Source organism: Carassius gibelio, chromosome B22 (assembly GCF_023724105.1).
Source record: "Carassius gibelio isolate Cgi1373 ecotype wild population from Czech Republic chromosome B22, carGib1.2-hapl.c, whole genome shotgun sequence".
NCBI classification, from domain to species: Eukaryota; Metazoa; Chordata; class Actinopteri; order Cypriniformes; family Cyprinidae; genus Carassius; species Carassius gibelio.
In genome coordinates this window covers 7,089,148-7,112,633 of record NC_068417.1, presented here as the reverse complement: position 1 = coordinate 7,112,633, position 23,486 = coordinate 7,089,148, and the positions used below count along the sequence as shown (strand labels likewise).

Genomic DNA, 23,486 nt, shown 5'->3' with positions numbered 1-23,486 from the left:
CAATCATGGTTTCCAGGGAAAACTTCACTCTCTTGGTCGTGTCATGTTGCTTAACTGGGCTGTATGTTATAAACATAAGAACTAAGTTACAGTTTTATGTTTCTTCTGTGTGCAGTTGTGTTCATTTGTTTTGATTTCTCCAGGAGATTCTCTCTCAGACAGACTGTGTGAACTTCAACTGTGATCTTGTTGATACTGATCCATTATAAATCAACACACACACACACACACACACACACACTATGAAGTTGCCCAATCACTGGCCAGTAGCACTTTTTCTCCTTTCTTTCTGGCTGTCAGATTTGTCCCTGGTTTTCTTTCTGGTTGAAATCATCATCTCAGTCCCAGTCTCTTCTCCATTGACAGCATGAACAATGCATTCAGTCTCTCCTGGGTCCTGCTGTTTCTCAGAGAAGTCTTCATTCTTTTCAAGCTTGAGAAGCAGCTCTCAGATCACTTCTGCTGTGCTCATGGGTGTGCTGATGAGGATCTTGTTCAAAATTGTTCTCCATAAACAGCTGGAGAAGGTCCACAGCAGCACGAGAGCTTCTGAACTCTTCCTTGCAGTAGATGAGACTAAGCTCTGTCTTCAGCTTACTCTCACTGAGCTCTGGATAGACCTTCAAAGTCCTGCTCAGTGCATCTTCAGGAAACACCATTGTGTCCTGTTCAAACCTGTCTGCTTGAAGCACAGTGACACTAACAAGGTGTTTGTGAAGGAGAACTGGTCCATGGTGTTTGAGAGGATGGTATTACAGACCTAGAGAGTGAAGGAGGAAAACAAACATGATGCAGTGATCACAAAATGTCAATTTCAGCTGAAACAATTAAAAATGACCAGTTTAAAGTTATAAAGGGAGATCAGTTTCAGTGTTTGGATCCATCATTTCTCAGAAATTCATACACATGGACAAGACATTCTGAGTAAATAAGTCAAGTTTGATGAATTTCTGCTGCTCAGGGAGTTAACAGAGATGAAGGCTGTAATACTAATGTTGTCCACTAGAGGAAATCACACACCAAACTTGTTTAGATCACAATTTAAAGACTCTGGAAATGGTAAATAGTTCACTTGTAGTAAAAAATGCATAGAAATATTCATCTCCAAAATGTAATATATTACAATCTCAAAAATACATACTATCATTAATATTTTTATATCCTAATGATATTGAAAACTTATATGCCCAACTGAAGGAAAGTGAATATAAAATGTGAATAATTTTAATGTATTAAATGGAATAATATTTCTAAAACTAGACACCTAAAGATTCTTATTAGAACAGAGACATGGCCTTTAGAAGTATATAACTGTATCATCTACAAAAGCCACTGTGCTTGGACCTTTATTATTGACACTTCTGGCTATATTGTAAAAAAAATAGAAATAATAAAAAATAATACATAAATAAATAAATAAATAAATATATATATATATATATATATATATATATATATATATATATATATATATATATATATATATATATATTTGCAACTAATGTAGCTGTATTGTTTGATGGGTAATTGTAAATGTCTTCTCCTGCCTTTGATGACTTTACGATATGTCTTCTTCAATATTTCAGTAACTGTAAGATATAATCCTCACATTAATCCCACACACATCTATCACAGCGTGTCTACAGATATAAATAAGTTACATTTACCAATTTTTTATCTTCTTTTTTATCTTCTGTATGTCCTGCTGGAACTGCTGGATGCTCCTGTTAATGTGAACTGAATCTGTGTCCTTCTTCTGGAGTTTTATCCTCTTTTTTTCTTCATCTGAACAGCTTGTGAAGGGTATTGTTGCAAAGATAAACCCGAGTTTTCTTTCATTTTGAGATATTTGGCTGCTTCCACATTGATCAGAAGCTGTCAGTCAAATGACAATCTGCTGACAGAGTCTGAACACAGCATTAGATGAACATTTCAGTAAACGAGCGTGTGCTACAATCATGAGTCACTCTATAAGATGAGATTTCAGCACTTGACAAACGGACAGCGACTCTAAGCAGCTCTTAAAGCACAGAAACTGAGATTTTGTTAAGTGCATTTCTGAGAAACACACGTGAATCAGTAACGAACGATCGTAAAATGACTCTCAGAAAACGCTCTTAAACTCTCAGATCAATTGTTGTCTGGAAACACGGCCACTAATGAAGCATCTGATAGCAGGTTTATAATAAACGGGATTTAACTCATCATGTATCCCTTATTTTATTAATACAGCATAACGTTAATATTAGGATTTATACAGTGTTCGAATTGTGTCAAAGCTCTTGTCTAGTCTCTTTTCAGCCTTGTGATAAGTGGGCAACACCTCTTTCTCTTTCTGCTGTTGAATATCTGTTGATGCCTTGTGAGTTAAGCTGTCTCTGTGTTTGTAGATTTTCTTTCTCATGGCCCTGACATCTTTTGCTGTGACCTCTCCAGAAGCCCACTCCTCTGCCACCTGTTCTCCCTTTTGGACTCCAAAAAGGCGCTTGGCATATTTGCAGAATGTGCCTCCTACGTTATTTCCATTTAAGTATAGCCAAGGGGAGTACTGCTGTGTCCATGCCTCAAGCTGTTGCTTGCTGAAGTGTATTACCCTGTCTGTACTAGTAAGCAGGGACAAAGCTGTGCTCATGGACTGGGCTGGATGTGAACAGTTTGTTGTGGATGTGCTGACTAATGTTGTCCTGGATTGGAGCTGGTCTGTCTGGTCTGCTCTGATTGGGGCTGGTCTGTCTGTATTGGGGTTTGTCCTGGATTGGGGCAGGTCTGTTAGTTTTTCTTGTAGCCTGGGTGATAAATGTAAGTGCTGTGCTGTTTGAGTGTCCTGGTTAAGCGTTTTATCCATGAGGCTCCTCTTAGGCTGTATGCTACAAGAAATAAATATTACATTTTCCTTACATATTTTTTTCTGATTAAGTGTCTTAACTCTGTGACACACCAAGACACTTTTAAAGAGTAGAAATTAAAATAAAAATCCAGAAGAATCTTGAAATTATAATAATAATAATAATAATAATAATAATAATAATAATAATAATAAACAGGCTTACCCTTCAAAAAAGTCAGTGATGGCTCTTCTCTTCTTTACCTTGTCCATATCTGAAAATAATGTAAGATGTAAATTGTAATATTATATTTGTTGTCGTTACTGCGAATATATTTAACCCTCTCAGGCTCAAATTAAGTTTTAGTAACTTAGTAACTTTAGTAACCTTAAGTAAAGTTTTTAGTACTCCAGATACATAAAATATGTATCTGGAGTAATAAGGTTTTTATTTACTTTACTGTTGCAAATCTGCAACACCTGCCTTGAGAGGGTTAAAAAAAGCACTATTTGATTATCATGCTACTTATTAAGGTTATTATTAATGGTGATAAACTTTGAACAGTGCACATGTAGGCATTTTATTTCATTTAACTAATTTATCTTGAATGTAGTTACACAAACCTTTCATATTTTCAAGCAGAAGTTGTCATAGTTGGGTAAACTTCTACAGTGGTGAATGAGAGACTACATTAAATATATGTTTTGTCACAATAGTGTTTCTACAAGAGGAAAAAAATAGAAAGAATTGGATACGATTACGATGCTGATGACCATTTATCAATTTCGATCTCTTGATTCACTATCAATTCACATGAATAGGCCTACTGTACTTTTCTTGGGTTAAATTCAGTATTTTTATTGCATTAATATTCACTTGTGTGCTTATACTAGTAACTTTTTAAAATTTATAATTTGAACCTAAATATTTATTCAAATTCAAAACCTAAAAATAAGCAAGCAGTTATGACCTGCAATACTCTTTTGAGCAACTAAACTACTGTATTTTCCGGACTATAAGTTTTTTCATAGTTTGGCTGGTCCTGCCACTTATAGTCAGGTGCGACTTATTTATCAAAATTAATTTGACATGAACCAAGAGAAATGAACTAAGAGAAAACATTACCATCTCCAGCCGCCAGAGGGTGCTCTAAGCTGCTCAATGCTCCTGTAGTCTACACTGAACACATAGAGCGCCCTCTCGCGGCTGGAGACGGTAATGTTTTCTCTTGGTTCTTGGTTCTAATTAAATGCGATTCATAGTCCAGTGCGATTTACCCTATATGTTTTTTTGGACTCATAGTCCGAAAAATACAGTACATAGATGTATATTTATTAGAGTGGGTAAACAAATGCCACAAAATGACTTTAATTTGCCTCTTTGCATTGAATTTAAAACCCTTTTCTCCATTTAACCTTAAATACTACACTAATTTTATTAGGCTATACATAATAACGGAAAATAGGATACAATTCATAACAAAAACGGTTGATCTGCATGTTTGTCTTCGGTGTAATAATCAATGCATGTGTGTCTCACGCACAATTTGTGAGAATTAGCAACCCTGCTTTATCATCTTTGATACAAAAAAAGCCTTCACCTGATTAACATTTTCATCAGTAATAATGTCCTCAATTAAATTAACACTGTTTATGAGCAGTTATGGCTATAGATTTAAAATTATTTGTTTAATTTAGAATGGATGCAACGCTAGCTTTTTTCTTTTTTCAGAATTACGTTAGATGGCTAATTACAACTAACAATCCGATAGTGAGCTAGCATCATAAGATAAAAAAACAACAACTATTGACAGACAAGATTATAATAAAAGTGACTGTCCGATTCTAGGATAAACACTTATTCAGTAGCAGTAAATTAGGTGTACTAAACAATCATGAAACAAAGAAATATTATTTTACCGTCATCGTGAGGTAAAATAATGAGGAAGGATCACTCTGTCAGCCAATCACACAGCGACGTCGCTCCCGCAGTCTGTAAATTCCTTCAGAAAACAGCGTGTGGCGTACTTGAGCGTATTTTCAGACTCACATCTAATTTGAAGGAGCTTTTTATGGGAGCGGCAGCGCAATACTTTGATAAAAAAAAATAGATATGTCAAATATTGTTTTTATTTTAGTTTTAATGAAAAACCAGGGGACCCCCCCAAAGTCATTTTTTTGGGCCTTATGGGGGGTCCCTTGATGCTTATGGGGGGTCCCTTGATGCTTATGGGGGGTCCCGGACCCCCCCAGCCCCCCCTCAATTCGAACACTGGACTTATATCTATCTGCACAGAATCCACTGAACGCAGAAGTGAACGTGTCTGTGTGTCTCTGAATGAACTCCTTTTGTGGAAGCGTCCTTCAACACAACAACGAGCAGAAACACGACAACTAAACTCTAAACATTCACAGCGTTTTATTACAATACTGTCCTCATTATAATGTTATACTGTAAAACCGAACAGTGAAATTAATCAAATGAAATTAGGGTAACACTTTATTTTACAGTCCTGTTCCTCGTGTACATACTATGTACTTATTATAGTAATTACAATAACTATGTAATAACTAGGTACTAACCCTGAACCTACCCCTAAACCTAACCCTACCCCATGTAGTTACCTTTTATTACCAGAACTTTCTTAGATAAATACACTATAAGTACACTTTAAGTACATGTTAGTAAAATAAAGTGCAACCGAAATTAGTTAATTGCACTCAAATAATAATGAAATTTCTTTGGACTTAATTTAAATAAGTTTTGTAAACTCAAAATTGTTGTAGTAAGGTGAACTTAAAATTATTGCGTTTTCAAGTTCCCAGCATGCTTTGCATCAGAAAACAAGGAAAATAAATGTAGAAATTAAGTGTTATTTTGTGTGTTTTTACACAAGATTAACATAGAGGGACTTAAGTTAGTACTTAAATGTTGTGTTATGTCAGAACTTACAAAGGTTTCTATTATGTTGTTTTTTTAGTGTTACCGTTGTGGTGAAGAGTAGAGCCTGTGCTTAGGTTTAGGATGGACAACAATAGACTATATTTGAGGGCATTTCCTACATTATATGAGTTGAAAAGTAGAGAAAATTTTGAGTGAAATACTATCTAATTATAAGTTGAGAAATATCAATATTTATAAGATAACTGAGATAATTTAACCTAAATTAATTGAAAATGAACTTGATAATTTAAGGCAACTGGAAATGTAATTTTTAATGTAATGTAATTTTTAAACTTAAGAGTTCTGTGAACTTATTAGGGTTTACAGTGTATGGTAACAGACACTTAAAAATATATATTTTATTGAACTAAAAAATATTAAGTTAATTTGACTTAAAATTTTCGATGTAATTTGTTTCAACAATTTATTTGAGTTAAGTGAACTTGTCGGGTTTTACAGTCCCAGTTATAGTTGTTTTTCCTGATTGCTATCTGAAAAAAATAAAATAAAAATCCTACTAATATGCTGATTTGCTGCTCAAAAATCAAAGTTCATTAAGTTCATTTGCTGACCATTTGACGGTTTCAGTTAGATTCATTAATAAAACTAAATGGCCATTGCTTGGATTTAATTTATATCCAAATAAAAATCCTGAATGACACACTACACACTGTGCATACTGTACTCTAGATACTCACCTGTCTGGTGTATGAATATTATAAGATTATTTTATCAACATCTGAGTCTGAGCTCTCTGTTGTGAGGAAAGCTGACAGTTGACTCATGAAGTGTCTGTTTAAGTCGAGCATTATCCAGAGAAGATCTTGACTTCACTGATGATTAGCTGTTGTTCTTACACCCTCACCAGAGAAAACATCTGGACTCAGACAACTAGACTCCAAGATCAACAAGCAGAAAACAGAGATGATAACACTGAACACCTCAAACCCCTCAGCAATTAAAGTACAGGAGCAGACCTCTGTAGAAATGAGGAGTTTGTAGAGCTGGGCTTCATCATTAGGCATGATGGAGGACAGACAATGACATCAAGAGACGCATTTGCAAGAGCAGAAACAGCTTTATAACACTGAACAATATGTGGAGGTCCAACACTGTCCTTTCCACCTTACTTTACAGATCTGAATGTTAGAGAACGACAGAAGCACTTTACCTAACTATCAACTTTCCACATGATGAACCTCCAGAATCCTGTAGATCTTCTGCTCCAAAACATCTCTGACCAACAACTACTCATGCAGCGCAATTAAGTACAGCACCTTTAGAAATATATTAACTGAGAAAAATAAAAATAAAATAAATAAAAAAATACCTGCTGTACATATAATGGGAACATTTCTGTTATTATGCATTAGCTATTTATGCTCTATGTTTCATGTCTACAAGTTAGCCTATATTTAAAACAGTTTAATAATACTTAAAACAGACAAGTAAACTTTTCACTTGTTTTTAACCGTATGTGGCATTTTATTACATGAAAATATAAAAGTGTTAAAAAGACTAAATGTGTTTGAGTATTTAGAGGAGAGTGAAAGACACAAATGCTGTTAACTTGTGAAAATGTTTAGTTGATTTGATGAAGGAGACTCTATCCACAGAACAAAGACGATATACTGGATATCTGTACATTAACAACAGACACAACTAAATATAAAGTAAAATAGAATAACAATGTGTAGAAAACATGAGATAAGTTTCACACATTGTAGATTTGCTTTATATCTTTTGACACATTTAAGTGCTGCACTTGACAGTCACATTTAAACATCTGAATCATTATGAATGAGTTTAATAGAAATATTATTAAACTGAAGAGCCAGACAGACTCATCTGAGCTTCTTCCTCCTCTGTTCCAGCTTTACATTAAACACAATGATCATCTGCTTGAATACTAAAGCAACATTAATCATTCAATATCATGTTTCTAACACACATGCTGCGTTATTTGATTGTAAAGTCTGAGTCTCTTCACCTGTATGGATCACATTTACACATTTATCACACATTTATTTCTCCTCATAGACACAGTAGTGAAGCTCTTCTGTGGATCTTCAGCTGATGTTTACTGCTCCTCTCAAGAACACTTCACTTTATGAGATACAGCATTCATCAGCTTCTGGTGATTTAACTCAATGAGGTATTTCTTGTGATTGATGGGACTTTCGGTGATGGATCTCTATCAGAGACTTTTGGGGATAGAAACGAAGAGAAGATAATCAGAGTTCAGTGAAACAAATTAACAATTTGTTACTATACTTCTGTCAGGTTTTAATAAATGACAAGGAACAAATATAAATGTGATTTAGTCTTAAAACACAAATCTTTCAGTTAAATGTGTCTCTAGTTAAAGCTGTTTGTCTCTAGTTTAAACATGTTTGTGTTGGTCTCAGTAAATAAGTGAAATGATTGCACAGCTCGCTGGAATACTGGATTCTGATTGGTCAGTGGTGACATTCGGAGGTGTGTTATTCATTAGGTGTGTGTCATTAGCAGCAGAATAACACACAGTCATACGGTATTTGAGTCGGCCGTTTCTTTGACTTCTCTCGTATCACAGCACCGCGCTCTCACTCGTTTCATTCAAACACAACTGCTATTAGCTTGTGCCTCAGTTACTGACTGGATTTACCCTCAAACCAAACCGCAGGAGATTCCTGTTAATAGTAGACTTGAGGAGACATTGTTCAAAGTGTGTCTTGTTGTTCAAGTTGATGTTAACTGAGCAGAAGTGTTTAGCTGAATCTAAAGTGTGTCTAATTCTTCACTTGTGTATCAAGAAAGCATATAATAAGTGTGATAATGCAGATGCAGCCGGATGTTATCACAGAATAAGTCTCTTCAGGAGGACACAAGTCCTGATCACCCTGTCGGGTTTATTCTGTGATAACAAGCGGCTGGAGGTACATTATCTCTTACAGAAAGTAAGTGTAAAGTAATGTGACATGTTGCTTGTCAAAGTAAAAACACACAAGAGACAGAGACATTGATCATGTGATGCTGGACGACTGTGAGCTGATGCTGAATCTGCTCTGATTTTACCAGCGTTTTCCTACAATCTGAACAAATCTATTTCAAACTCTAATGATTCACTATTACTGATCTCATTAATAAAGCAGCTGTTGCTGTAGAAAGCTGTGACAGTCTGCTTTTCTTCTCTTTCCTCCTTTGTGTTCAACATTTTTATCAACTTTACATTTCATTCAGACACAAACCCTTTGAAATAAAGCTTGATGATAATTTGATAAACTCTTTTCACTAATATCTGAAAGTATATATTTGTTCACATATCAGAGGTAAATGAATCTCTTTAATATCACAAAGTGAAGTTTACTCACCTCAGTTCACAGTTTGAGTCTCGTAGCACATCAATGAGCTTCTGCTTTGAGTCTCCAATCATATTACCTCTCAGATCAATCTCTTTTAGAAACTGCAGAGCTTTTGTGTTTGTCAAAGACTGAGTTAAAGAAGAAACATCTGTAATGCCACAGACACAAAGACTAGAAAGAGACAAACAGAGGAAGAGAGATCATCTTACAAACAAATCATTAAGATAAAAGAATCTTTCACAAATATAATGTGAACACATTCATCATGAGATATTGAGTATAAAGTGTTTTGTTCAACTCTTATGTGCTGTTCGTTTGGGGACGACACTCGTGCTGTTTGGGCTCTCCAGAGAACACAGCCAACAAAACGACTTTTTGTTACAAAATGTGTCATTTATTAATGTTTTTACTCTACATTCATGTAGTTTTTTTGAAGGATTTATGATATTTTGTAAATGTATAAAATGTATTAATTAAAAATATATTTTTAAATAGTTTTTTTATATAAAAAGAGCACTTTATTAAGACTAATTTCTAATTTTGATTAATGGGGATAACATGGCGTGTGTGTTTTCCTCCATCGCGGATCTGCTGGTGTTACCTCTTCAGACTGTGTGTGTTATCTGTGTTGTGACTGACATTTTGACTAATTATGTAACATCATTTGTATGCGAGTTTAATCATTCTGCATTGTGCACTTCACTTTCGTGTATTTTGTGGTCTGAATTGTGGTGAATTTATTGATTTTATTTGATAAATTAAGAAGAGAAAGTATTGATTTGATCATTTCCTCATTCATTTCTATGTGGGTCTCCAGAGACAGACTTTTTTCACACAAACACACATGCAGATCTCAATCCAATTTAATTTTCTGTTTGTAGAGCACCAAGTGTTGACAACCATACAAAGTCTCATGTCATTTAGATAAAGGGAACATTTGTTTTTATTTCAGCAAACATCATCATCAACAGCACATAAGAGTTAAAGTGATTTTCATCATTTTGATTCTTGTCTGTGAATGTTACTGACCTCAATCTCTCCAGTTTACAGCGTGAATCCTTCAGTACGTCACATAAGTGATTCAGTCCTGTGTTTTTTATTTGATTCCAGCTCAGGTTCAGTTCTCTCAGGTGTGATGGGTTTGATTTCAGAGCTGAAGTCAGGATGAGACACTGTTTCTCTGTAATACTGCATCTATACAGACTGAAGACAGAAAGAGAAAACACAATGAATCAGACACGTTATGTTCATGTGTGAGTAATTCATCATGTGTTAACACCATACAGTGCAATAAATAAAACCTAAAAACAATAAAAGTAAATAAATAATCATTCTGCCATAAACTTAATCTAAAACAAAATAGGATTTGAGGATATTAGTTACATTTCAAGTCTGAAAAATCTTTAGTCAGACCAAAAAAAAAAAGAAATAAGATACAGGATCAACTATAGAACCACTTTACAATAACATTAAAACATAAAAAAAAAAGAGTTTAAATGTAACAAATCAAGAAAATTCTGTTCATAAATCTAAATTTACTTCAAGACATTTTAAGATTGAAGTTTACGGTCAACAAGTACATTTTATGATCATATTTTTTTATTTATTTTTTTACTGCAGGTCAGGAATTAATTTTTTTGATGACAAGCTGATAATTGTTTGCTATTGCTGAGATCTCATGAGACTGACAGGTTTTCACTCCTTCACATCATCAGACAAGAGAAGATATGTTTTTATGAGGGAAAGTGATAGTTATTTTCATTAAAGATCACAAGGGTACATTCATTTTTGGAAATAAATTATGTACCCTGATAAATCAATCTGACTGTAACTGCTGTAGAGTATAATGATACTAACTCTAGTTTCTCCAGCTTGAATTGTGTGTTCATCAGTAGATCACTGAGGTGTTTCACTCCAGAGTCTCCTAGTAGTTCATTACAGCTCAGGTTCAGTTCTCTCAGGTGTGATGGGTTTGATTTCAGAGCTGAAGTCAGGATGAGACACTGTTTCTCTGTAATACTGCATCCACTCAGACTGAAGACAGAAAGAGAAAACACAATTAATCAGACACGTTATGTTCATGTGCGAGTAATTCATCATGTGTTAACACCATACAGTGCAATAATTTAAAAGAAATACAAATTAAAAACTGCCAAAACCTTATATTTCCATTACATTTAATCATTTAGCAGATGCTTTTATTACAAGACACCACCCCCCAGCACTGTGGAGAATCAACGACTGGCAGACGATCTGAATGAGTTTTACTGCAGGTTTGAAAGAACACCCATCACCTGCCCTGAACGCCTCCCCACACAACCATTCACACCCTTCACAACTCCTGCAACCAGCCCTGAATGCCTCTCCAAACAAACGTTCACACCATTAACAGCTCCTGCAACCCATCCTGAACACCTCTCCAATCAAGCGCTCTCACCATTCTCACCTCCTGCATCCCCCCTCTCCCCCACACCTGCAATTCAGATCAGCGAGGATGCGGTGCGCCAGGTCTTCCGGAAGCAGAAAAGGAAAAAAGCACCAGGCCCAGATTGTGTTACAACAGCCTGTCTGAAATCCTGTGCTGACCAGCTGGCCCCCATCTTCACACAGATCTTCAACAGATCGCTGGAGCTGTGCGAAGTCCCTTCATGCTTCAAACGCTCCACCATCATCCCCATCCCTAAGAAACCCAAAATTTAAGGACTAAATGACTACAGGCCTGTGGCTCTAACGTCTGTAGTCATGAAGTCATTTGAAAAACTGGTGCTGGCCCAACTGAAGGACATCACTGGGCCCTTGCTGGATCCTCTTCAGTTTGCCTACAGAGCAAACAGGTCTGTGGACGATGCAGTAAACATTGGACTGCATTATGTTCTGCAACACCTAGACAGACCGGGGACTTATGTGAGGATCCTGTTTGTGGACTTCAGCTCGGCCTTCAACACGATCATCCCAAACCTCCTCCTGCCCAAACTAAATCAGCTCTCCGTGCCCACCTCCGTCTGTCAGTGGATCAACAGCTTCCTGACAGACAGGCAGCAGCTAGTGAGGCTGGGAAAATACACATCCAGCACCCGTACAATCAGCACCGGAGCTCCCCAGGGCTGCGTTCTCTCCCCACTGCTCTTCTCCCTGTACACCAACGATTGCACATCTAAGGACCCCTCTGTCAAGCTCCTGAAGTTTGCAGACGACACCACACTCATCGGCCTCATTCAGGACGTTGACGAGTCTGCTTACAGACAGGAGGTAAAAGAGCTGGCTGTCTGGTGCAGTCTCAACAACCTGGAGCTTAACACGCTCAAAACAGTGGAGATGATCGTGGACTTCAGGAGAAACCCCCCTGCACTCCCCCCACTCACCATCATGAACAGCACTGTGACTGCAGTGGAGTCATTCAGGTTCCTGGGAACCACTATCTCTCAGGACCTGAAGTGGGACATTCACATTGACTCCATCGTAAAAAAGGCCCAGCAGAGGTTGTACTTCCTTCGCCAGCTGAGGAAGTTTAACCTGCCACAGGAGCTGCTGAAACAGTTCTACTCCACCATCATTGAATCCATCCTCTGCACTTCAGTAACTGTCTGGTTCAGCTCAGCTTCTAAATCTGACCTCAGAAGACTACAGAGGGTAGTCCGGACTGCTGAGCGAATCATCGGTTCAACTCTCCCATCTATTCAAGAACTGTACTTATCCAGAGTGAGAAAAAGGGCTGTCAAAATCACTCTGGACCCCTCACATCCAGCACACTCCCTCTTTGAACTGTTGCCATCTGGTCGACGCTACAGAGCACTGAGCACCAGAACAACCAGACACAGGACCAGTTTCTTCCCTCAGGCAATCCATCTTATGAACAGCTTATAATAACGGCGGACACACTACACTTTATATTTATATACACACACACTTTATTTATCTAACACACATACTTAGTATACACTTAAATTTTGCACACAATATATATGTACATACATAACTTCATTTTGTAATATACTTGCCTACAATTGTCATTTGTATATTGTTATTCACTATCTACTTATTTGTATTTTTTATTCTTTTATTATGTGTTTTATGTTCTGTCGCTGTCATTCTGTTGTACTGCGGAGCTTCTGTCACGAAAACAAATTCCTCGTATGTGTAAACATACCTGGCAATAAAGCTCATTCTGATTCTGATTCTTCTGAAATAAATGAAATGTTGCTAAAACCTGAAAACATGACCATAAACAAAAACAGAAGAAAAAAAATGAACAAAGTAGACACAGGATGAACTACAGAACTACTTAAAATAACATTAAATTTGAGAATTTAGTTTAAATGTGAGAAATCACGAAAATTCTGTTTCTGAATTACAATTAGGGATTCACCGGTTGAAAGGCCATAAATCGGACGGTTTGCGCTTAAAAAACGCAATCGGCTTTTGGCCGGTTTTTGGTCTTTTTTCGACCGATTTTTCCGGAAGTACGCCCGCATGCACAGTTGTAATCATTCGCGATCATATCATTTGTGTGGAAGTATTTCGAAATCTGTTCGCAGGACATGGACAGCCGAGCAGCGCCGGAAGTGCAGAGCTACACGTCTGAGGCACAGATAACAGGAAGCAAACAGCCGACTGCACAAAATAAGAGTCCCTTTATCGCGAGTGTATCTGTACCTGTCCGCGCCCTGCACAAGAGGAGACAGTGAAGGATGTTCAGATCAACTTCTCACGTGTTGGATGAGAAACGAAACGGACTAACTGTTAACAAAAAAGTGTTTAATTCATCCAATTAAAAAAAAAATAGGGTAATGATGGACATCTATATTTTTTAACTTGAGACAATAGTTATTTATTTTTCCAAGTAAAAAAAAAAAAAAAAAAAAAAATATATATATATATATATATATATATATATGTGTGTGTGTGTGTGTGTGTGTGTGTGTGTGTGAATATTTACCATGACACTTTGCATCTTTGTTTTATTCGCACCAACATCATTTGATTTTAACAGTTTGGAATAATGCGTTTATATAGCATACTTTTATTTAGTCCCACTGGTAAAGACCTTTTTTTAAAACCAAACTAAAATACTGAAGGCTGATTAAGAAACCTCTTATTGAATGTGTGTTGATTGTGTTGTTTGGATTGTAGAACTATGCAGTTGTTGCCTTTAATTTCACATGGTTACAGTCAGGGTTCTAAATTAACTTTTTTGATCACCAGCCAATGTGGCTGGTAACTTTCCAAAGTTACCAGCCAATCAGAATTTCCAATAGCCATTATTTTTTCCCGGTAAAAATAACAAATTATGAGTGCCACTAAATGCATTTGATCATTTTATTAACATTGTTGGCAAGAAAAACATCAGTTTATAAACCGTACTCACAAATTCATAAACTGTTACCTTGGTTTAACAAATTGTGCCCACGAATTTCCAATCCGTGCGCTCAGTTTTTGTAAACCGTACCCTCGGTTTTTGAATCCGTACCCACAAATTCATAATCCGTGCGCACACTTTCGCAATACGTTCCCACGGATCTGTAAACCGTACTCACGGATTCATGCAGCAAGCTCCTGTTAACATACAGTTTTATTGACTATTATTATGTGGAATAGGTTTATTAATAATAAAGCAATAATCTTATAATAGCAACTGATTATTATCAATCACCTTTATTTATATAGTGCTTTAAACAAAATACATTGCGCCAAAGCACTGAACAACATTCATTTTGAAAACAGTGTCTCAATAATGCAAAATGATAGTTAAAGGCAGTTCATCATTGAATTCAGTGATGTCATCTCTGTTCAGTTGAAATAGTGTCTGTTTTAATTTGCAATCAAGTCAATGATATCGCTGTAGATGAAGTGACCCCAACTAAGCAAGCCAGAGGCGACAGCGGCAAGGAACCGAAACTCCATCGGTGACAGAATGGAGAAAAAAACCTTGGAAGAAACCAGTAGTTCAATTCCAGGCTGCAGCAAAGTCAGATTGTGCAGAAGAATCATCTGTTTCCTGTGGTCTTGTCCTGGTGCTCCTCTGAGACAAGGTCTTTACAGGGGATCTGTATCTGGGGCTCTAGTTGTCCTGGTCTCCGCTGTCTTTCAGGGCAGTAGAGGTCCTTTCTAGGTGCTGATCCACCATCTGGTCTGGATACGTACTGGATCCGGGTGACTGCAGTGACCCTCTGATCTGGACACAGACTGGATCTGGTGGCCACGGTGACCTCGGAACAAGAGAGAAACAGATAAATATTAGCGTAGATGCCATTCTTCTAATGATGTAGAAAGTACGATGTTATGTGAAGTGTTCCGGTTCCAGTTTACCTAATTAATGCAGCCTAAAAATCCTTTAACGGATTTGGATATTAAAAGCATATTAGTATGTTATGTGTATGCCAGGTTAAAGAGATGGGTCTTTAATCTAGATTTAAACTGCAAGAGTGTGTCTGCCTCCCGAACAATGTTAGGTAGGTTATTCCAGAGTTTAGGCGCCAAATAGGAAAAGGATCTGCCGCCCGCAGTTGATTTTGATATTCTAGGTATTATCAAATTGCCTGAGTTTTGAGAACGTAGCGGACGTAGAGGAGTATAATGTAAAAGGAGCTCATTCAAATACTGAGGTGCTAAACCATTCAGGGCTTTATAAGTAATAAGCAATATTTTAAAATCTATACGATGTTTGATAGGGAGCCAGTGCAGTGTGGACAGGACCGGGCTAATATGGTCATACTTCCTGGTTCTAGTAAGAACTCTTGCTGCTGCATTTTGGACTAGCTGTAGTTTGTTTACCAAGCGTGCAGAACAACCACCCAATAAAGCATTACAATAGTCTAACCTTGAAGTCATAAATGCATGGATTAACATTTCTGCATTTGACATTGAGAGCATAGGCCGTAATTTAGATATATTTTTGAGATGGAAAAATGCAGTTTTACAAATGCTAGAAACGTGGCTTTCTAAGGAAAGATTGCGATCAAGTAGCACACCTAGGTTCCTAACTGATGACGAAGAATTGACAGAGCAACCATCAAGTCTTAGACAGTGTTCTAGGTTATTACAAGTAGAGTTTTTTGGCCCTATGATTAACACCTCTGTTTTTTCTGAATTTAGCAGTAAGAAATTACTCGTCATCCAATTTTTTATATCGACTATGCATTCCATTAGTTTTTCAAATTGGTGTGTTTCACCGGGCTGCGAGGAAATATAGAGCTGCGTATCATCAGCATAACAGTGAAAGCTAACACCATGTTTCCTGATAATATCTCCCAAGGGTAACATATAAAGCGTGAAGAGTAGCGGCCCTAGAACTGAGCCTTGAGGTACTCCATACTGCACTTGTGATCGATATGATACATCTTCATTCACTGCTACGAACTGATGGCGGTCATATAAGTACGATTTAAACCATGCTAATGCACTTCCACTGATGCCAACAAAGTGTTCAAGTCTATGCAAAAGAATGTTGTGGTCAATTGTGTCAAACGCAGCACTAAGATCCAATAAAACTAATAGAGAGATACACCCACGATCAGATGATAAGAGCAGATCATTTGTAACTCTAAGGAGAGCAGTCTCAGTACTATGATACGGTCTAAATCCTGACTGGAAATCCTCACATATACCATTTTTCTCTAAGAAGGAATATAATTGTGAGGATACCACCTTTTCTAGTATCTTGGACAGAAAAGGGAGATTCGAGATTGGTCTATAATTAACTAGTTCTCTGGGGTCAAGTTGTGGCTTTTTTATGAGAGGCTTAATAACAGCCAGTTTGAAGGTTTTGGGGACATATCCTAATGACAATGAGGAATTAATAATAGTCAGAAGAGGACCTATGACTTCTGGAAGCACCTCTTTTAAGAGCTTAGATGGTATAGGGTCTAACATACATGTTGTAAGTTTAGATGATTTAACAAGTTTATACAATTCTTCCTCTCCTATAGTAGAGAATGAGTGGAACTGTTCCTCAGGGGGTCTATAGTGCACTGTCTGATGCGAAACTGTAGCTGACGGCTGAATGGTTGCAATTTTATCTCTAATAGTATCGATTTTAGAAGTAAAGTAGTTCATAAAGTCATTACTGCTGTGGTGTTGGGAAATGTCAACACTTGTTGAGGCTTTATTTTTCGTTAATTTAGCCACTGTATTGAATAAATACCTGGGGTTATGTTTGTTTTCTTCTAAAAGAGAAGAAAAGTAATCAGATCTAGCAGTTTTTAATGCCTTTCTGTAGGATATGCTACTTTCCCGCCAAGCAATACGAAATACCTCTAGTTTTGTTTTCCTCCAGCTGCGCTCCATTTTTCGGGCTGCTCTCTTTAGGGTGCGAGTATGCTCATTATACCATGGTGTCAAACTGTTTTCCTTAACCTTTCTTAAGCGTAAAGGAGCAACTGTATTTAAAGTGCTAGAAAAGAGAGAGTCCATAGTTTCTGTTACATCATCAAGTTGTTCTGAGGTTTTGGATATGCTAAGGAATTCGGATACATCAGGAAGATAACTTAAAAAGCAGTCTTTTGTGGTAGAAGTGATGGTTCTTCGATACTTGTAACAAGAAGTAGAATTTACAATTTTGGCTATATGAAGTTTACACAGAACTAAATAATGATCTGAGATATCATCACTTGGCTGAATAATTTCAACACTATCAACATCAATTCCATGTGACAGTATTAAATCTAGAGTATGATTTCGACAATGAGTAGGTCCTGAAACGTGTTGTCTAACACCAATAGAGTTCAGAATGTCTATAAATGCTGATCCCAATGCATCTTTTTCATTATCGACATGGATATTAAAATCACCAACTATTAAGACTTTATCTGCAGCCAGAACTAACTCGGATGTAAAATCACCAAACTCTTTAATAAAGTCTGTATGGTGCCCTGGTGGCCTGTATACAGTAGCCAGTACAAACATAACAGGGGATTTATCATTAACATTGGTTTCTCTGGATAATGTTAAATGAAGCACCATTACTTCAAACGAGTTATACTTGAAGCCTGCCCTCTGAGAAATCCTGAAAACGTTATTATAAATTGAAGCAACTCCTCCCCCTTTGCCTTTTAGACGCGGCTCGTGTTTATAACAATAATCTTGGGGGGTGGACTCATTTAAAATAATGTAATCATCAGGTTTTAGCCAGGTTTCTGTCAAGCAGAGCACATCTATATTATGATCAGTTATCATATTATTTACTAAAAGTGTTTTCGTAGAAATGGATCTGATATTCAATAAGCCAATCTTTATCATTTGTTTATCCATATTGCATTTGTTTTTTATTTGTTGAACCTCAATTAAATTGTTAACCTTAACTTGGTTTGGACGTTTTTTGTATTTTCTAGTTCAGGGAACAGACAGAGTCTCTATAGTGTGACATATATGTGAAAGAGTCTCTATGTGCTGAGAATTAACTGACCTCTGTGACGGGAGGCAGCTAGCAGACGGTCGGTTTAGCCAGTCTGTCTGCTTCATGACCTGGGCCCCAGTTAGTCAAGTATAAACACTAAGACTATTTGCCATATTTCTAGACAGAAGAGTGGCGCCACCCCAGGAGGGATGAAGACCATCTCTTTTAAACAGGTCAGGTCTGCCCCAAAAGCTCGTCCAATTGTCTATATAACCTATGTTATTCTGTGGGCACCACTTAGACATCCAGCCATTGAGTGATGACAATCTGCTATGCATCTCGTCACCACGGTAAGCAGGGAGGGGACCAGAGCATATTACAGTGTCTGACATCGTGCTTGCAAGTTCACACACCTCTTTAAAGTTATTTTTAGTTATCTCCGACTGGCGAAGTCGAACATCATTAGCGCCGGCATGAATAACAATCTTACTGTATTTACGTTTAGCATTAGCCAGCACTTTTAAATTTGCCAAGATGTCAGGCGCTCTGGCTCCCGGTAAACATTTGACTATGGTGCCTGGTGTCTCTATATTCACGTTCCGTACAATAGAATCGCCAATAACTAGAGCACTTTCATCAGGTTTCTCAGTGGGTGCATCACTGAGTGGGGAGAACCTGTTTAATGTTTTGATCGGAACAGAAGAGCGGTGTTTTGACCCACGACTACGCTGCCTCACCGTCACCCAGTTGCCCTGCTGCAGGGGCTCTGCTGGAACCGGACAATGTACAGGAATCCCTGAGCTAGACGCATCCAAAGCCATATCTAGAGCCCTAACATTCTTACTGTCCTCAATTACAGTTTGGATGCGTGTCTCTAATTCTGAAATCTTCTCTGTCAGCCTAACTATTTCCCTGCATTTATCACATGTGAATCCCTCATCAGCGACAGAGATAGATAAACTGTACATGTGGCAAGAGGTGCAAATAACAATTGTAGGAGAAGCCATTACTCACCGTGCTTGATGAAATATTCTTACTGCGGTTGTTTGATGAACTTGTGGAAAACTGCAGCGTGAGAGAGGAGAGGAGAAAAGAAAACGCTAATGACAAGCTAACGAGTGCTAACGCTTTGCAGGTGTGCTGCAGTCACGGAAGAGTGAACGATCAAAGTTAATCTGATAAGATTGATCGGTAATATCAGAAATATGGTGTGAATTAAGTTATATTTTACAATTAAAAAAACAAACAAACAGGCAGTGATAGTAAGAAAGATTATAGAGAAAAAATATAAAATAAAAACAGCTACATGGAGCTATGATTAGCTACAGAAGGCCAACAGGAAGTAGAGAAAACACTGTCCAACGTTGGATTATTGTAAAATAAACCTGGCATTGTGACTAACTCTGGAGTAAATTTTTCCTGTTTTTTCCTGTTCCAGTTGTAAATTGTTTTGGATAAAAGATTCTTATGCATAACCTGTATAATAATATATAATAATGATAAAAATAAAAATAAAGTTATTTTTTATCATTTTAATTTGTAGGCTAAATAAATGTTCACAAGAAAATAATTCATGAATTGCTTTATTTTTAAATAAACTTTGACAGTTTTGTAAATGCTTGTGTACAATTCTTTCTTAACATGCATGAAGACTTATTTTTCTGATTTTATTATACTAAGCTCCATCCACCCCACCTGCCGGAGTTAGATGCATGTTTCACTGTTAATTTTTTTAATAAATAATGAGGCCGAAAATAACATTGCATTCAGTTAGAGAGAAAAGGAATGAAAACATAACCGGCATATTATTTGTTTTGTATTGCTTTTTACCCTTATTTTCTTTTTCTTTTTAGCGTTTTTTTTTTTTTTTGGTCATAAAACACAGGCGGCTGTGTCTTATCCTATTGGTGATTAATATAATAATCACTATTAAAATAAACGCTAAAAAGAAGACTATTTGTGAATGCTGATCGTGGACTCATTGGATACTATGAAAAATAATGTTTAATAAACAGAAATGAATCTGCCGGTGGGGGCGGAGCTACAAATGTGTGTCAGTTTACAAATACAAATCCGAGGGAACGGATTGTGAAAGTGTGCGCACGGATTATGAATTTGTGGGTACAGATTTAAAAAACCGAGGGTACGGTTTACAAAATCTGAGCGCACGGATTGGGAATTCGTGGGCACGGTTTGTTAATCCGTGGGTACAATTTGTTAAACCGAGGGAACAGTTTATGAATTTGTGAGTACGGTTTATAAACTGAGGGGACGGATTGCAAAACCGTCGTCACAGATTGATTTTTTTTCTCCTACAGGTGACGTGCGGGGCTCTCCGTAATATCCTCATCCCCTGCCTTGTTCCTCTTTTTGCCCCCAGAAAACTGTCCCAACCACCGCCACATTTAGTTTAATCTTAATTTTTTTTTTAATAGCTAAGTCCCTCCTCTTTCAGTCTATGCTCCCTGCTCTGGCTCCATTCGTTCTTTTTCCTTGTGTTTTCTGATGGACACTATTAGTTTCCATGTTTTTTCGCGCTGGTTTCACTGCAAACTGCGTGCAGCCAATGAGCATATGAAACGTCATCACGTAGCATTACAGCACAGTGTTCGTGGGAAATGTAGGAAGTGCTGCCAGGGGGATAAATGACCAAGAACAGAACCTCATGTCATGCATCACCAGCCAAACTGGCTAGTAAGTTTTAATTAACACCCGCCAAAATGAATTTGGCGGGTGTTAATTTAGAACCCTGGTTACAGTTAATCTTTTATTTAAGGCCAGTTCTCTGTAGTTTCAACACAATTCAGAAACAAAAGCTAAATGCTGAGGTCTGTATTGAATGTAGTCTACTTACTGTGCAGTTACTGCCGTTAATTTCAGATGGTTACGGTTATTGTTTTCAATAGTCAAAAGCCAATTTGGGCTATTAAATACCAAATAAACATCTTGTTTATGCACACTTTCCTTCTTTCTTATTTGTTGTTTAAAGATTAAAAAAAAAAAAAAAACGCAAATCGGTATCGGCCATGAAAAATCATGATCGTGCATCCCTAATTACAATTTACTTAAAGACATTTGTAACTTTTTTTGCAATTGTCATTCTTTACTGTACAGGTCTGAGTGAATAAAAAAATTATAATAATAATTTGGTCCATTAATGAACTGGATTACTGTGATCTGCGGTGACTGACTGAAATGAGACTGTTGTAAAGACTGCGATAACAAACAATGGACAATGAATGCTATTTGTGAAGCGTATCTATCTTCGTATAATATATATAGATATATGAAGAGACAGTAGATCGTCTTTAACTCGCTTTATTCAGCATGAAGCAACCGCATACACGAGAATCTCTCTTGTGTTATCTTTCTGTATGTCTGTCACCCATACGTAAGCCCTGACGTATATCCAATCACAGAGCATAACTGGTTCACGTGACATCTCCCCCTTTTAGTCTAAGGATTCATACAGTATTAAACAAAACAACTGTTTCTCAGAAACATACCCTGAAATTACTTTTCGGTCTAAAACACAATATTTTCCATATTCTCTTTTTTCCAAAAATGTATTAAATAAACATAAGAACTCTTATTCTATTTATCAATATTATTTTTAAACTTGCTGTTTAAGTAGACATTAACAAAATACATCTGAACAAGCAAATATAAACAAACATTCTTCTCAGACCTTCCCTTTTGTCCTTCAACATAAGTGGTCTGTACTCATTTGTGAACATCACTAGTTAACTCATTTCTTCTGACTAGTAAGTTAACTTGACGGCAGGTTTCACAACACGTCCAGAGCGTGTTCTCAAAACTCTGGGTGACGATGTTATACTACCAGTCTCTGAATTATTTTGAGTTGGACAGGTAGCTGATGTTATGCTGCCCGGCGGGTTGGAGACTTCTGGTGATTGTGTTGGAGAGTCGTTCCTTTCTTGGTTGACAATCTGCAGGTGCCTCCGGTTTCGTCTGATGGTGTCTCCTTGTGGCGTTTTCACCACAAACGAACGGGGAGTGGAACACGAAGCCTGAATCACCCCGGTGCCTCTCCATATCTTTTCTGAGTCTGTTTTCAGTCGCACTCAGTCTATGACCCCTAAGGCGGGAAGCTGCTTAGCTGAGTATCTCCTGTTGTAGGTGTATTCGTAGGCCTGCTTAGCTTTGGCATCTGTCTGCCTGACTGTAGACAGATTTGGCCATGACGGTCTCAACTGATGGTGGAGCTTGGGGACTGTGGTTCGCAGTCTCCTTCCCATGAGGAGTCTGGCTGGGCTTTCTTTTGTCGGCTCCGTAGCGGTGTCCCTGTAGATCAGGAGAGCTAGCTGGGGGTCTTGTTGCCTAAGGATGCTTTTAGCGGTCCTGACAGCTCGCTCCGCCATCCCATTAGCTTGGGGATAATATGGGCTTGATGTAGTATGCTGGATGTCATACTTAGATGTGAAGTCCTGGAACTGCTGTGAGGTGAACTGTGGGCCGTTATCCGTAATCAGCTCTTCAGGTATCCCGAACCGTATAAATATGCTCATCAGCTTACTTATAACTGCTTCACTCGTGGTCTGGGTGAGACTTAATACTTTAAGCCATCTTGAATAATAGTCAATAACAACCAGGAAGTGCTTTCCTTTAAACTCACAAAGATCTGCAGCTAGTTTTTGCCACGGGAGTTTCGGCAAAGGCGTTGTAATGAGTGGTTCCCGGCTTTGGCTTGGTTTGTGCTCATTGCAGTGTGGGCATGAGGACACTTTCTCCTTTACTGCATGGCTTATCTTTGGCCACCAGATGGCATCATTGTATCTCTCCCTGGATTTGTTTAGGCCTTGATGCCCATGGTGGATTCTCTCCAGCATCTCAGTTCTCATTATTTGTGGGATTACTATTTGGTTTCCCCTCTTTACCAGTCCATTATGCTCACTGAGACTACTTCTCTTCATAAAATAGTCTAGAGCAGGCCTCACGACATCCTTTCTGTATCGTGGCCAGCCAGACTTAATGTATTGTCCGACTTTCTGCAGGGTTTCATCCTTCTCTGTCTCTGCTTTT

At 37.6% G+C, this 23,486-nt stretch overlaps 2 protein-coding genes across 2 annotated transcripts in view; both read right to left on the bottom strand.

Moving 5' to 3' along the window:
* Positions 1-7,222: 7,222 nt before the first annotated feature.
* LOC127987763 (NACHT, LRR and PYD domains-containing protein 1) overlaps positions 7,223-23,486 on the bottom strand; it is a 99,477-nt gene continuing 83,213 nt past the window's right edge. Inside the window, exons 2-5 of the mRNA XM_052590169.1 lie at positions 13,479-13,765; positions 10,142-10,315; positions 9,122-9,283; positions 7,223-7,972 (exon numbers count right to left, since the gene is read on the bottom strand). Of these exons, the coding sequence (XP_052446129.1) occupies positions 7,966-7,972; positions 9,122-9,283; positions 10,142-10,315; positions 13,479-13,600 (465 nt within the window). The 5' untranslated portion in view covers positions 13,601-13,765 and the 3' untranslated portion in view covers positions 7,223-7,965. The remainder of the gene's footprint in view (positions 7,973-9,121; positions 9,284-10,141; positions 10,316-13,478; positions 13,766-23,486) is intronic.
* LOC127987717 (protein NLRC3-like) overlaps positions 18,564-23,486 on the bottom strand; it is a 42,987-nt gene continuing 38,064 nt past the window's right edge. The window contains exon 2 of the mRNA XM_052590106.1: positions 18,564-19,508. Coding sequence (XP_052446066.1) covers positions 19,454-19,508 — 55 coding nt within the window. The 3' untranslated portion in view covers positions 18,564-19,453. The remainder of the gene's footprint in view (positions 19,509-23,486) is intronic.